The 17,016-nt window shown below is 41.4% G+C and overlaps 1 protein-coding gene across 1 annotated transcript; it reads left to right on the top strand.

Moving 5' to 3' along the window:
• Positions 1–333: 333 nt before the first annotated feature.
• Positions 334–16,747, top strand: LOC133461259 (dihydroorotate dehydrogenase (quinone), mitochondrial-like). The gene is made up of 9 exons (XM_061742109.1): positions 334–424; positions 3,255–3,467; positions 3,551–3,750; positions 6,011–6,093; positions 6,648–6,835; positions 8,516–8,629; positions 13,178–13,331; positions 13,446–13,605; positions 14,440–16,747. Exons 1-9 carry the CDS (start codon positions 407–409, stop codon positions 14,507–14,509), a joined length of 1,200 nt encoding a protein of 399 aa, XP_061598093.1. The 5' UTR covers positions 334–406; the 3' UTR covers positions 14,510–16,747.
• Positions 16,748–17,016: the final 269 nt, after the last annotated feature.

Raw genomic sequence — 17,016 nt, 5'->3', positions numbered from 1 at the left:
TTCTTTCAGACACAAAATTACACATATCACTCCAAAAAGTTTGAACAATGGGGCACAGCCAGAATAAGTGAGTCATCGTTTCAGAATTTGCAGAACAAAAAGTACAGTTTGAATTGATATTTCTTTTGACTCTTTTTACAATGTGATCATTTGTAGGATAGAATTTATGAATTAACTTAAATTAAATTTCTTTAACTTTGCTCATCAAATAGTCTTCTTAATGAATACTGTCATTAATATGGTCAAAGATTCTCTATACATATTCTTTATTGAACGTCTCTGATATGGTCATCACCCGGATCCAAACTCTCGTTCAAATATCGCGAGAAGACATGGAGGAAGCTGAGCGCGCGTGTGTTTGTGTAACGAAGGAAATGTCCTTTAATGCAAAGACTAAACTGCATCAATGGCGGGACGCTTGAAGGTAATTTCTGGCAATTTAATGAGGTTTTTAGTTCTCTAATTTAGATATCTTGAAACGGCATTTGTGTTTCTCTTCGTTTGCTCGAGTTATACTGTCTGAAAGTCACGTTAAACTACAAACAGAAGCTCATCTGTGCAGCTCTCTGTTACATATTTACCCTACAGGCGAACCTTTCCTTTCCCTTTCTCTGTGGGAAAGTGGGAAAGTTTTATTTAGTGCAGAGATGCGCTTTATTTTCCCTTCAAACACAATAAGTCCTCTTATTAATTGCCAGTAAGCTGCTATACTGTTTCACAACTAACAAGAGACATGGTTTACTGTTTCATTACTTATTGAATAAAAACTAATGCAAAGTATAGGTGCAACTTGTGGGGAAAAGTGTAAATACACGTTTAATTGCTTCTGTATGAGTCACAGGCTATGTAACTGCAAGGATGTAGGTTAAAAACATACCAAAATAGTCTTCAGCATCTCTGTAAAAGCAGAGGTGGCTGATCCGAAACCCAATGCCATGGAGGAAAGACATCAACGATTATCTTAGAGAAGGACTTGTTGCTTGCCATCAACATAGGGTGGTTTGTAATAGGGATGGGCGGTATGGACTAAAAAATGTATCACGATAATTTCTGGCATTTATCCTGATAACGATAAAAACGACGATAAAAAAAATACCAATTCAACTTAAATAACCTTTGTAACTATAAATCTATCACCACATTCAGTCTTTGGAGCCCCCAAATCACTGCTCTAAAAGAATACTAAATGCTACTAATCTACACCAATTAAATTGAATTAATAAAAACCAATTAAATTAGTACACCTGTACTGCAAAACTGTAATGAATCAAGCTCCTCGCTCTCAGATCCGCCTTCCGCCATGTTTGTTACACAAAAACGTCATATTTCTTTCTTCTTTCTTTCTTTCTTTCTTTCCCGCACACGTACGTTGTGCGTGAATTAACGCAGAACCATAAATCCGGCTTTACACAAAAACTTCATCAACGGGAATTTAACGTTTTTACTGGGAGATGACAAATTCTTACCGTGGGGAATTTTTTTGATGGTATATCGTGAACAGTAAGATATCGCCCATTCCTAGTTTGTAATGCAATTTCCACACCATTTGGAGTCTCTCATTCTACAATGAGAAAGATTATTGACTAGTGAAAAACAGGAATGGGAATTACGACTATTTTGGTCGTCGATCTGTTGATTATTTTCACGACTATTGACTAGACAGTTATTTCTATCATACCTACCTTGCTATAGGGCTGCCAAGAAAATACAGCTGTTTATCAGCTAACACAGGCAACTCACCACTAGCATGTTGACTTTGGAGGATACGGGCAGCAGATTGGCTGATGAAGCTGAGTACTGAAAGCCCTCAGTGGCATCACTATTGTCACACAAACTGCTGCAAAGCAAGAACTTGCTCATGCTCTTCATTCCCCTGATTCTTTCCTTTGTCTCTGTTCATATTTTTGATATACTGCCCCCAGTGCTTCCTGCACTGCATTACAAAAACAAATAACCAGTAAAGACCTGTTTGCCCAATACATTCATGTGATTTTACACACTGAAAATTTGATAATTGAGTTAATGTCAAAGTGGAAGTGATGAAAACCCACCAACTACGTGTGTGACTCTACAGACCTCAGTTAGCATGTTTAATACTAAAGTTCTTGACAGTACAATTACAAGAAAGCTGACTAAATATGGCTTGCGATGATGGAGAACAAGTGCTTTTGGTTTGTATTAAGCCACAGGATCTCAGCCTTTTTTTGTCATGTTGTACATTGACCACAAACTCTTCTGTATGTCAGAACGTGTTTAAGAGCTAAATCTAAGAAAAAATTAAACAAGGGTCATGTTACAGGGGCTGTTTTCTGAGGTAAACCAGCAAATCTACAACAGAATGACTGATTAGAAAATAATCAATCTGTTGTAATGAGCCAGACAAAGTCCATAGTTATACCTCAACCTGATTGAAATGTGATGGCAGCATCTTAGGAGAGCTGTGCAAAAACAAATAAATCAAAAATATTCTACAGCAGTGTGAGATGCTAATAATGTCCCATAGAAAGCAATTACCTAAATCACTTTTTAGTTGCCACAAAATGATGTGATTTTACAAGTTCATGGGGTGTACTTAGCTTTTTCACACACTGTCTTCTGCATTGTGGTTTAGTTTCTGTATAAGTTTGTCTATAAGTAATAATATGGTAACATGTGGTTGACTTACTTAATTTTAGAATATAATGTGTCCCAAATCATCTTTTCTTATCTTCTTGAGTGACTTAAACCCTGATTTTTCCTGTAAGAGTAGGTGAAAACTAACTAAAACTAAGAAAGTGTAAACATTGATTCCAAGTGAACGATAACAGTGTGTAATGGATGAGGCAATAAGTTGTTTACAAATTTGCTTGATGGGCATGGTCTGACATATCAGCTGATAATGTTTCTGTATTGTGCTCTCCACTTATTTCTACAACCTTAAAAGTAATTTAAAAAAGAAGTCAGTTACCCAAGTGTTGAAGTCATTCATTGAAATCAAAAGATAGTGATTTACATTAACATTTGGCAGATGTTCCGACTTTTCATTAGTCAAACAACACAAAAGGAAGCAATGCCCAGTTTCCATTTCATCATGTCATGTACAGTAATGGTGTTTAAATAACAAAAACACTGTATGCAGGTTCAGTATATCATGGGAAGTGGGTCATGGCAAACACACATGTTTTTGTTTTTTGTATTTTTAATTTGAGCATTTTTGTTACTGTGACAAATATCTGACTCCTTTTTAAAATCATCTTCCATGTTCTTGTCAACAGAAACAGCTAAAAGAGGCTGTGAAGGTCATCAGCTCAGGTAGCCTTTTGTTTGCTTCCTACCTCACTGCGGTTGGAGATGAGCGTTTCTATGCCAACCAGCTGATGCCTCTGCTGCAGAGGATTGTGGGTCCAGAAACTGCACATGTGTTGGCAGTGAAGATGATAGGAATGGGCCTGGTTCCTCTGAACCGCTACCAGGACCCTGCTTCATTGGTAAACATGTCAACGGCACTCTCTTACGTGGACTGAGCACTTTGTAGTGACACCATGTTTTGTTTTCCAATATATTTCTGCAGGAAATGAACATACTTGGATTAAAGTTCAAAAACCCTGTTGGGATTGCAGCAGGTTTCGACAAGCACGGGGAGGCTGTAGATGGCCTGTACAAGGTGGGCTTTGGCTTTGTTGAGGTGGGAACGATCACTCCAAAACCTCAGGATGGGAACCCGAAACCACGTGTGTTTCGACTCACTGTAGATAATGCAGTGATAAACAGGTTAGTTGAACAGGAGGTCGATGGGTTGAGTCAGGTTAAAAATGTTTCACAAAGGAACTTTAATTGGAAAGAAATTTGCATTTTTATTTTTGTCTTTGTTAATTCCTGGTGGACCCTTTTTTTTCTGAGAGTCATCCAGTAGACACAAACATCCAGTTCCCCACTGCCACCAGAAACAATACAGTCTTGTTTTCAGGTTACACCATAGTAGGTATTTGAATGGAGCCAACATTTCTGAAACACGATATATATATATATATATATATATATATATATATATATATATATATATACATACATACATACATGACTGTCTCAGAAAATTAGAATATTGTGATAAAGTTCTTTATTTTCTGTAATGCAATTTAAAAAAAAAAAAAAAAAAAAAAAAAAAAAATGTTCTGGATTCATTAAATTCAACTTAAATATTGCAAGCCTTTTATTACCGGTATTAACCGGCTGATTATGGCTAACAGCTTAAGAAAACTCAAATATCCTATCTCAAAATATTGGAATATTTCCTCAGACCAAGTAAAAAAAAAAGATTTATAACAGCAAAACAAAATCAAACATTTGAAAATGTCCATTACTGCACTCAGTACTTGGTTGGGAATCCTTTTGCACGGATTACTGCATCAATGCGGCGTGGCATGGAGGCAATCAGCCTGTGGCATTGCTGAGGTGTTATGGATGCGCAGGATGCTTCAATAGCAGCCTTTAGTTCATTTGCGTTGTTGGGTCTGGTGTCTTTCAGCTTCTTCTTCACAATACCCCACAAGTTCTCTATGGGGTTCAGGTTAGGGGAATTGGCAGGCCAATCGAGGAAAGTAATGCCATGGTCAGTACACCATTTACTGGTGGTTTTGGCACTGTGGGCAGGTGCCAGATTATGCTGGAAAATGAAATCATCATCTCCATAGAGCTTTTCAGCAGACGGAAGCATGTAGTGCTCTAAAATCTCTTGGTACACAGCTGCATTTACTCTGGACTCGATGAAACACAGTGGACCAACACCAGCAGCTGACATGGCTCCCCAAACCATCGCTGAATGTGGGAACTTCACACTGGATTTCAAGCAACTTGGATTTTGCTCCTCTCCAGCCTTTCTCCAGACTCTGGCGCCTTGACTTCCAAATGAAATACAAAACTTGCTTTCGTCTGAAAAGAGGACTTTGGACCACTCTGCAACTGTCCAGTGCTTCTTTTCCATAGCCCAAGTCAGACGCTTCTTCCGTTGTCTTGAGTTCAGAAGTGGCTTGACCATGGGAATACGGCTCTTGTAGCCCATTTCCCGGACACGTCTGTGAACAGTGGCTTTTGATACCTGGACTCCAGCTTCAGCCCACTGTCTTTGAAGCTCCCACAAATTCTGGAAGCGACTCTTCTTCACAATGCTGTTAAGGCTGCGGTCATCTCTCTGCAGCGTTTCCTGCAACATTTCCTCCTTCCAACAGACTTTTTGTGGATGTACTTTGAAACTGCACTCTGTGAACAGCTTGCTCTTTGAGACATTTATTTTTGTGTCTTACCCTCCTGATGGAGGGTGTCAGTGATGGTCCTCTGGACAGCAGTCAGATCAGCAGTCTTGCCCATACTTGTGATTTAGTTTACTGAACCTAGCTGAATGTTTTTCAAGGCTCAGGAAAACCTTGCAGGTGTTTCGAGTTAATTAGACGATTCAAGTGATTAGTTGAATACCCTACTAGTATACTTTTTCATGATTTTCTAATATTTTGAGATAGGATATTTGAGTTTTCTTAAGCTGTAAGCCATAATCAGCAATATTAAAATAATAAAAGGCTTGCAAAATTTCAGTTGATTTGTAATGAATCCAGAATGTATGACATTTTTGTTATTTTTAATTGCATTACAGAAAATAAAGAACTTTATCACAATTTTCAAATTTTCTGAGACAGTCCTGTATACATGCATATACATATGTAGATATTAGGACCCAGTGATGTGGGCTAATTGATTGTCACGCTCTGGTCCAAATATGGCCATTTCCGGCTCCAAAAATGTCAATATTTAAAACATAAGAGAAAGTCAAAGCTTCAAAACTGCTATTAACAGACAAGTTTGATATGTCATAGTGTTTGATATGTCCATACTGTTGTATGCTGTTTATCTGCCAATCACATGAGGTACATTGGGTTAATTCTTAGACGTCATAAAAGAATATGCTGAATAGTATATTTTTCTGTTCTGATTATTAGGTAGATATTTTAACATTCTGAACTCTGTGTGTTTGTGTGTCAAGATACGGATTCAATAGCTGTGGTTTGGCAGAAGTGCAGGCAAGGCTGAAGGCCAGAGAAGAAACGCAGCTCCAGCACAGTAAAAGTTAGTTGCCCGTCTTTATGTTCTGAAAACTACAGTGTTAACTGAATCAGCTGGAAAAACAAAACTCTAAAATGCTGAAGATCTGTTCTTCCATCTAGATTGGCTGTCAAACATGCATTTGTATGAAACTTATTTGCATTAAAAAAATATTTTCTTGGAGTTATATGTAAATAGATTACAAACTAAAGTTAAATTTTGAGGTATTTCCAAATAACTGCAACAAGTCGTGATTTATTGCTATGTAAAGAAGTTAATTGCTTAAACATACGAGTTAAGATGTCAGAGACATCTGGCATAAATTTGTCTTTATCCTCCATGTATTTTTTGTTCTTGGTTATTTTTTTTGTGATGAGGGAAGTCAAGCATTGAATTCATGATCAGATTAATATTATTCTCTATTCTCCTCTGTTTCGCTGTTTTAAATAATCCTGACCTGTCCTTGTCTTATGTTTTATTGCATCAGCACCCTCTGCCCCAGCTGAGTCATGTGTCTGATGATGCAACCTATGTTTGTGTTTACCTGAAACTTTCCATTTGTGTGTGTGTGTTTATAGCTGGCCTTCCCCTGGGCATCAATCTGGGGAAGAACAAGCTTTCCCAGGACGCAGGGGCAGATTACTTGGAGGGTGTGAGGGCACTGGGCCCACTGGCTGACTACCTTGTTGTCAACGTCAGCAGTCCAAATACTCCAGGTCTCCGAGACCTGCAGGGCAAGGCAGAGCTCCACCGGCTCTTGTACTCGGTAAGATGTCGAGATGTTCAGTTGGCACAAATTTGAATGCAATGTAAATTTTCATCAAACCTTCTTTGTCAGTCGATGCCCCTCGAACGTAATTGGACTGGCATTTAGCATAAGTAAAGGATATTTTTAACTAAAAACATTGTTTTGGAGACTTTGGAAACTAAAATATACAAACTTTCACAACCAGAAGGTCTGGATGGAGGGGGGGGTGCAATCTCCTTTCTTCTTTTGTTGGTGTTTTATCTAAGAATATGTCAAATCAGACAGGATGGTTGACACTGATATAATCTCATGCTATTTAATCTGTGAAACCCTGCCTGTGCATTTGATTGGTTCAGTGTTTGCACTGGAGGTTGCCAAGTTGAATTATTCTAGTTTAACTTTTCACAGCAAAGTATAGGACGTGTCAGTTGAAGTTAATGAGAGATGTGACTTGAAAATAAAACACAAAAAATTTAATTCATCCTTTTTGTTGAGTGGAGCGTCCGCAGCGTAGCTGTGAGCTTCGTGTATGAACTAACATTTGGAATATTTGTAAAGCATAAGTGCAAAAGTACAGTCAAAAGAATCAAGCATTACGGTCACTCAGTAAGGTAATTCTGTTATTTGAACACACACACGCACACACACACACACACACACACACACACACACACACACACACACACACACACACACACACACACACACACACACACAGAAATGCGGATGCATCTTGTGCATCAGACCCTGATAGGGGCAAGATTACATTTGTAACATTTGTGACAAATATATAAGGCAGATGTTATCTGAGCAGGAGCAGGTGAGTAGTGGAAATACTTCAGGTGTCTCCTTGAAACTTATGTACCAGTGTTGATGGTGGAGAAGGTTTGCATACAGGTCTCATTGTTACTGCTTTGTGTTTACCAACAAAGAAAGGAAGCATGTGTCCCTGGATTCAATGTTGATCTACTTATCACATTGCAGTGAGGACATTTTCACTAATGTGAGAGGATTAGGTTTGTCATCATAGGTGTTACACCATATTTTCTGACCTTTCAAAGCCACTGAGGCCTGCAGCAGTGCTGAACTTTTAGTTTAGGTCATATTAAATATATAATAAATCTGTGTGTTATCACTTAGTACTTAGTAACAATGTAAAATTGATGCCTTCTGTACTGTTCTTACTTAATCTTGAGCAGCTGCAGCACAGCCGCCCCCCTCCTCCTCCCCCGTGAAAAGCAAATACTCTTTCCTTGCAGCTACAGAAAAATCAAGGCCAGGGTTAATGAATGCCACTGAGGGATGACAGCATATGTGATAAAAGCCCTTCGGCTCCTTCTCACAAGAGACCTTTTCTGTGGTTTAGCTATTGATTCAACTCAAAGAAGATTATTTTTCTAATGCATTCATAAATCAAGCCAGTTTTAAGATTCAGAAGAATATTGGAAATTGATGATGCTTTCAGACTCCATCAATGATATATTTTTTTATTCATATTTTTTGAATCAGGTAAGGTGATCAGCTGCTGTTCAAATTACTTTGTGTTTTTGTTCTTTGATCAGTCCATCAATTCAAAGGTTTATGTTTTAATCCTTCACATTCACACGTTTTTGCATCTTTCTGAAGATTCCATGTACAGCCTTTCAGAAAGCTAAAATTTCTCTGCTTCTTCATCTGATGTTGATATATTTTGTTCAGGTGATGAAGGAACGTGACGCTCTGCAGCAAGAACACAAACCTCCGGTCCTGGTTAAAATTGCTCCAGATCTCACCGCCCAGGACAAACAAGACATCGCTGATGTCGTCACTGAGGTTCGGAATTTACTCTTCATATTTTTCATTTTATTTGGGCAGATTTTATATAACATACAAAAAAAAAAAACACTCAGATTCTGCTGCTTTTATAGACTCTTCATTTTAAGATCATATTTTTTCCCTCATGGAGTAAAGTTAGGGGGAAAAAATCCAAAAATGTACTGGAAGATCATATTCTCCCTGGATGCGATGATGCCAATAGTCTCATATCTGGATATGAATCGGGAGTTAGGCAGGTGACCAATAAACTAGTGGTTGGTCATGAGATTTAGGATTCATTTGTTGCAGATGCAAATCCGTCATTGTCATCATCACACAAGCTTTTTCGCCTTTCGCGCAGCATCAATTATGATTGAGCTTATACCAACGAGAGTAGGCTCTGAGTGGCTCAAATAATACTAATAAATAACATGAAGTAAACAAAGTTAACGAATTAAACGAAAATAGGCTTAATATCTTACCAAGGCGAGTCCGTTTCGTTCAACTGTCCGACGTGCTTTCTCTTCAAATGCTCGTGCATTACCGACGTGCTCCCAAACTTTTGAAGTGTTATTACGCGCAGCTGCTGTACAGGACGCCATCATTTTGTTTTACCCGCCACCGCTCGGCAGAGACGCTATTGTGCATGCACAACTCTCATCAGAGATTGTATTGAAGTGAGACGCCTCACTCCATTGGAAAAACACGTCGAGGATTTATCCACATGGATCAACCACAGAATCCCAGTATGCCCCACGGTATGTATATTAGGTCACCTGGGAGACACTCAAATAGATCCTAATTGGACACACCGGGTTCTCACTGCCTTATGTATCGCAAAGAAAACCATTTTAGTAAATTGGAAACAAAAATCCAGTTTATGTATCAACCATTTTAGGAATCTTTTATCAGATCATATTAGTAGTGAGATAATGTCTGCCTCCACTGAACAACATTCGGCTGAATTGCACTCTCTGTGGTCCCCGTTTATTGGCTTCGTTACCTAGTGGGGGCGGGGGGGTGGTGATCTCGTAGCCCTTGGGGTTGGGGGTCGGCTTGGGGGGTCTGGGGCGCGGGCCTCTGGTGGCCCCTGGGGGGCGGTGGGGGGGGCCGCGGGGCCCTGTCCCTAGCCGGTGGGGGCCTTGGGGGCCTGTGGGGGGGGTTACCTCATGGCGGTGGGGGGGGGTGGCTGGGGAGGGCTCGGGCGGGGGGCTGTGGCTGGGGCGTCTCCGGGCCTCCCGGGGGGGGCGGGGCCGTGGACGTGGGGGTCCCACCCGGAGGGCCCGGCCCTGCCTGGGTGGGGGGTGGCTGTCTGCGCTGGGGGGGCATTGCTGCCTTGGTCCTCCGTCGCTGGGCGGGGGCCAAGTGCCCCTGCGGATGTGGGGACTCCGGGACCCTTGGGGTGTCCGCCGGGGTGGCCTCGGGGGGGGGGTGGGGCCGGGTCCGGGGAGCGGGCTTCCCCTGACCGGGGGGTGCACGGGCGGGCGCGACGGCGGGGTGGCACCATTCCCAGGTATCTATGTCTTATGTTGTCAGTATGAATGGGAGGATGTTGGACCGTTTCCACCTCCGTCTGGGGGCTCCGGCGGCGCCGGGGGCGCCCTTGGAGGTACGGTGGGGCCCTTGCCCGGCTCGGGGGGCCGGCCCCCGTCTGCTGGACGGCCGGTGGGGGGACGCGGGTGTCTTATCAGGGCCGGCTTTGCTGGTCCTGCCTCCTGGCTTCGGCCTCCGCTCCCCCTCTTGCCCCCCCTACACGATTCATACGCACATAGGCGGAAGGCGGGGGGTCCGGGTCGTGGGGGGCACTGTCCCGCGTGGCCCGGCACTCCCCGCCTCACGGTTTTAACAGCAAAATAGACACTGCACATTCAACACTTAATAAATACATTTGACAAGGACACGTAGTTCGGGAGGGGGGGGGGTCTGTGTCATACTTGGCCCTCCCTCCTCCCTGTTTTTATGGCATTAATCACATGCACTCAACACAAGGGGCGGGAGGGGGTCCCACATCACCCGCGTTCCCTCACCGGCCTGGGCCTGGGACGGGTGGGTCGGGTTACCCGGGCCTGGCGGGGCCCGCCGTGCAGCCTGGGGTGCCTTCTGGCGGTGCTGGATCCCCCCGGGGAGGGGGAAACGGTGCGTGATTGTATGTCTGTGTCGGTGAGAATGCGGTATGGAAGGGTCCTGCCATGGAGGATTTGAGCCTCCATTGGCAGGACATCAAAAACTTAATAATTTATCAATATTATATTATACAAAGATGGTTATTATTATTAGTATTATTATTAGTATTATTATTAGTATTATTATTAGTATTATTATTATTATGTATAGTATATTATATTATTATTAGTATAGGTATCGGATAGGTGAATGGATGAATGAATGGGATGCCTGGGTCTGGGGCCCTCCGTTGTCGGGCCTGCGCGTGTGTCGCCTTGTTGGGGGGTTCCCTCTCTCCGGGCCCGTCTCCGGTCCCCCCCGCTGCCTCTACGGCGGGGCGCCCCTCTGGTCTTGGAGGGCCACTTTCGTGGGGGACGGGTGCGCCTGCCCGCGTCGGCGGCCGGGGCGGCTCTGTCTCTCCGGGCGGGCTGGCCCCCTGCCGGGTGGGGGTCGCTGGCCTGAAGGGTGAGGGCCTCCTGGCCGCGTGTCCGGCCCGGACCGGGTGGCCGGGGATTGCCTGGGTCGCGGTCCGCCGCCGCGGGATCCCTGGCTGCTTCTTTCCGCGCCGTGGGGGCCCCGCCCGCGGGCCCCCTCGGCCGCCGCCGGGTGGGGGGGGGGGCCTCGCAGGCGGTGGGTTGCCTCCCTCCTACTTCTCCCCTCTGTGGGGTTGCCGGTGGCCTGGGTTCCGGGCTCTTCCTTGTCGGCCTCTGGTCTCACGGGTGGCGGGGTTGCTCCCCCCCCTCCCCCACTATAGATACACTTCAGGTGGAGCTTTGTTTGGTTTATTACACACATACACACACACACACACACACACACACACACACACACACACACACACACACACACACACACACACACACATATAGTAATTTAGTCACACGCATACACACACACACACACACACACACATGCATGATCATATACATACACACACACACGCATAGACATACACACTGGCTTGTTCACCTGCATGCTGGCTCTCTAGTTTTTGGGTTTAGGTAGCGGTAGCGATAGCTTAGCTCAGACTGCGATCAGATCTCAAGATTTAGGTCGATTGCTGTTCGTGTTTTGGATGGCTCCGTGCCGGTTTCGTGCTTTGTTTGTGGTTTTTTTGTTGCAGATTTCCAGTGCTTGACGTGTGTCTCCGTGTGTTCCTGGTTCCTGGATTGGCAGTGGATGTCGTCACCACCCTCCCCCACCCCCTCCCCCCCCCAAAAAAAAAAAAAAAAAAAAAAAAAAAAAAAAAAAAACACTGGGTTTGTATGTGTATGTTTATGTATGTGTACGCATATGTGTGCGTATATATATGTATATATTACATATAGTAATAATGCACATATATACACTTTTGGTTTCTACCGTCATGGTATCAATCAATAATATGTGTGCAGACAAGGTAAAAAAAAAAAAAAAAAAAAAAAAAAAAAAAAAAAAAAAAAAGGAAAAACACGTCTGGCGACAATGGAATTCATTGTCGACAATTTTGATTATCGATTTTTGTCGACGTCGACAAATCATTGCAGCCCTACAGTGGACTGGCTTCAAGATAAGCGCTATTGTACACAAAGTTTGAATTTTTACCCACCAGAGCACTTAAACAGAGAATTTAAATAGAAATGTATGAATGTAAACTGAAGCTCCCTGTTTAGCCTGGTGTTTTTTTTTTGCACAGATGGGAAGAAAACTGAATTGAATCACCATTAAGCTTAGTCTTTACTGAGGCTGAAAACGTCTGTCAGCACAGCACTAATTTAAAGGAGAAATGTGTCTTGAAATCAAATCGGCTTTCGCATCACTTGTATGACTCAATAATAAAAAAATTGGTTATCTTTCTAAACATGAGTACAAAGTCCCCTGAAATACCAACGTCTATTAAAATATTTCAGCAGTATGCTCCTGGTAACATGAAAAAAGTGCAAGTGAAATAAAATGAAACATCTTTGAATGAAAACTTTAAAAACAAAAACATACCCCAGAGTGTACCACTCTCCTCACAAATGTATTTGGGTTTTCCACACATCACTGTATTTCCTGTATTTTAAAAGATAAATATTGTGTAATATGTGTTGTTCACTTAAAGTGTATTTACCCTCATCTTACCAGGTGAACAGTTTATTTTTAAGCATTTCTGCTCTGGCAACCATGTCAACTCTGCAGTATGTTCTTGTGCACATTGGGCAATTGTGAAATACACCTTAATGGAAGAGACATTTCAGAAAGCAAATGTTTTGCTGCCACTTGATCTCTTTGTTTTCACAGTGCATCTCACATTAGAGGACAGGAAAAATCAGAAGACCCTTTCTTGTAGTCACACACATAGAGCACCACAGCTCCTGGAGATACAGCAACACGTGCCACTTACATCCTGTCCTTGCCTGTCTGTATGTTCTGTGTTTGCAGCTGGGAGTGGATGGGTTAATGGTGTCAAACACAACCGTGTCCAGGCCAGAAAGCCTTCTGGATCAACACAAGTCCGAGGCTGGTGGGCTGAGTGGCCAGCCTCTCAAGGACCTCTCCACTAACACGGTCAGAGAAATGTACAAACTCACCAAAGGTACACATTGTTTTTATTCCACATAATTCTGTCTTTTTCTGTTCTTTTAAAAGTTGACGCAATGCATTTGAAAGAAACATGCGTGTACAAAAGTGTACGATTGTTTTGTCGTAGGGACAGTACCAATTGTTGGAATTGGGGGTGTGGCCAGCGGGCAGGATGCAATGGATAAGATCCGAGCTGGCGCTTCACTGGTCCAGCTTTATACCGCCTTGACCTATCAGGGGCCACCTGTGGTGGCAAAGATTAAACGGGAATTGGACCAACTTCTAAAGTGAGTACAAATCTCCTCTACCTTGAAGTACAAAGTGTGTGTGTGTCACAGACACATATTGTTGTTCTGCATTAGTTGTATCTTATGATTTAACAGCGCCCACCACACTGCGGTTTAAGAAAATAGATTTGCTGCAGGCTGAGAGAGCAGAAATTTGGCAGCAATTTAAAGAAAATAAATTGAAAGAAAACAAACAGTGTTTCCAAGGAAACTAAAACATTTTTTATCACATTTTTGGACAAGCGTGTTGACTGCTTTTTACACTGTTTTGCTATTAATCTGTTTTCTTTATTTGCAACACAGTCTTCTATTTTCTTTTGTTTTCAAACATCTTTTTGTGTTGAGTTTTGTGTGCTACTGTGATATTAATGTTTTTGACCATTCTTATTGGAAATAACATTGCATTTCTTGATTAAATTGCTCATGGTCATTGCTAAGAGTGAGAAATACCAGCCATACAGTTTAAACAACAGAAAAAAACACAACAAAACATAAAATAACTTTATCTTTCAAGTGAGGAAATGAAGGTGAATGGGACAATTTTTTCTAATTATTTTATATTGACTCTTTTTTTTAGTACAAACTGATTATTAAGGAGATATTCTCTCCACTTTTGGTTGTTTAATAGTTAAGATAATCTTTTAAATTCAATATATTTACTACTGGTATATCAGGGACTACTGATGGTTCCTCATGCAGAAAATAATGTCAGAGCAACTCCATGATGTAGAGGCAGTTGTGCAGAAAAAAACAATTTACAGATCATTCAAGACTGTGCTTTATAAAAGACATTACAGATGTTTTAATAATTTGCTTCTGTATGTGTTTGCACAGAGATCAAGGTTTCAGCTGTGTGTCGGAGGCTGTTGGTGCCGATCACAGGGAAGGACATGGAAAATGTTAATGTGGACACTGGTGGCTGTTGGTACCTGTGACGGCCAATTCCTTCAACAAATCCAGCGTGATAATGAGCTTGTCCTGAACTGTATTTAATTCAGAGTTTTTATGATCATCAATCTGTCCATCTGGATTTCCTTGTCAGTAAACAACAGCAATGCTTTTACAGAAAATGTAATGAAAAATGACCGCAACTGTATGTAATCCAGAGTATTAAGAAGCTGAAGTCTCCCTCGTGACTGCAGCTGTTCATGTTTTGTTACAGTGTAACAGCAGGTAGTGTATCTCAAGTGCAAACTGACGCCAAAGTGCTGAACCTTTTTGTTTCGTTTTTGTGCAAAGGAAATAATCTGTCATAATTATGTGTGTTTTGGCTGATAAAACTTGACAGAATTGACTAAAACAGTTGAAACATGAATTCAAATCCTGATGTTTTATTTCTTTCAGAAAAATCTGTTATTTGTGAACAATTGAAGTGAAACACTCCATAGATATTTAAGGTAAATGTCTATGAAGTGCTGTGACTCTTACTCTGTTGTGGACAACATTTTTCTTCATACGGCCATATTTTCTATTCTTGAAATAGTCACACGAATGAGTAAATGAAAATGAGGTCAGTTTACCAACAGATTCTGTCATCCATATTTTAAAAATTCACCCAGATGAAAGCTTGATTTCACAATCTTCAACTTTAGCTAATTACTACTGCAAATTGGTGGATGCAGGACTGTTCTGTAAAACTATGCATTTATATTAAGTTGAAATACTTCATATTCATGGTATTTTTCTTGTTTTTGCATCATGACAGATTTTCTGCTATAGTTAACCTGCTTGGTTGAAAAGTGTGCTGTTCTATTTGAAGACAATAATACTTACTGTACCAAACAAGTCAGAGATGTTGCCAGTGACTCAGTACTCAATGCTATCAAGTACCAACCAACTATATGAGTTAAAAATGGGTCCCACTTGGGTTTGTCTGCTGGTTCAATGCTTACTGGTACCCTGCCTGCCTATGCTTGTCCATATTGACTCTCAGTGGGATCTACTTGGATTTTAGGTGCCAACCAACTGGTTAGTTTCCCAATTAGGATATGTTGCTGAAGCTAGATGGGACTTGCAATTTCCCCTTTCTTAGCCCTTTCCTAACCCATTTCAAGTCCTCTCTGTACCCAAGTAGCCCATTCTAATCCAGATGGGGCCACATGGAAATGCTGTATGGGAAGAAGAAAAAAAAAATACTTCTGTTGGATATAACCGTGAGGAATGCCATATTGATATGATTTTGCCCATGACTGCTCTTACTAGAGTTACAGGGCGTGTAAGAAATGCTTCCTCTCCTTGGTAACTGGGACGACATAAAACTTGAATTATAGCGACCTAGACCTCTAGATCTCAATGAACCCTCTTATTGCTGTCAACAAAATGTATTTGTGCAGACTTGAGAATTTGCTAAATCAAAAACAGGGTTATGCTTGGATAGGATCTGCAGTTCCTGTTTTTGAAAATAGAAATTATTTTCCCCAATCTTCAAGAGAAACCACTGATGATCTAAGAGATTTCTACAGTTGGAAGATATTTCTGGCAGGAACACAAAAAGCCTTTCAAGCTATAGGCGGATGGTGTATCCTCCCATTGGAGCCTTAGGCTGCTTTTAGAGATATTCTCAGCTTTTCGTCACTTACTGACATATTGAAATGTTTTCTTAGTCTATCAAAAATGCCCAGAACAGACAACAATCATTAGCCATTGCCAGTGCAGGCTGTGAGGATCAGCTGTCAGATGCCAAGCACTTCCTTCTTCCTCTCCTGAGGCCAAGTCCACACTGGCTTGTATCCCATATGTGGTATCACAGGGGGAGGAAACGCTTCCAGACAGGAAAAACTTTCTTAACTGATGGCCACTTAGATGTATGATGTCCTCAAATAACTTCCATTTCAGCTGGGAGGCAGCACGAGCTGTTACACAGAACACTGTCCTTGAGATGCTTGCTGATTTTCAAAAGGGACATTCAAAGAAAAATCATTACCAGGTCCAAAGGAACCAAGTGGTTAAGCATTAGTACAAAAAAGAGAAAATGTCCAAAATATCAATACTGGAATAATTTAATAGCAAAACCATCAATGTCCCACAGTCTAAGTTAACCCTTAACTCACCCTCCAGACACATACATACCTGACTATCTTTATTAAATACTTTTAAATAAAACAGTTGTGTATGTTTTAAAATGTTCCTTGATGAAACTCAACTCGTATATAACTTTGCACTTTTAAAACATTTGATTTAGCTTTCATCATAAGTTGACCACCCTATTGCCTTTTTTTTGCCTATATTTATTTTAAATCTGGGAATGTAAGATTCATTTGATCGAAATTAGTTTACTGTGTAATGTCAACTTCAGCTCAGCTCAATTAAAGGAAAGATTTTAATAATTTTGTTCTGGAAGTTACAATGTTATGTGGTGGCTTTTAGACAATCAAAGCTACCTGTCGTAAAATATAAAACATTTTTGACAAG

Source organism: Cololabis saira, chromosome 2, assembly GCF_033807715.1.
Source record: "Cololabis saira isolate AMF1-May2022 chromosome 2, fColSai1.1, whole genome shotgun sequence".
Lineage (NCBI taxonomy): Eukaryota > Metazoa > Chordata > Actinopteri > Beloniformes > Belonidae > Cololabis > Cololabis saira.
This window is presented reverse-complemented; position numbering and strand designations above follow the sequence as displayed.

Excerpts from the sequence above, each read along its gene's own strand:
- LOC133461259 (XM_061742109.1), top strand. Across the intron at positions 3,468-3,550 it reads ACCAGGACCCTGCTTCATTG|GAAATGAACATACTTGGATT; the intron begins GTAAACATGTCA and ends ATATTTCTGCAG. Across the intron at positions 6,836-8,515 it reads TCCACCGGCTCTTGTACTCG|GTGATGAAGGAACGTGACGC; the intron begins GTAAGATGTCGA and ends TATTTTGTTCAG.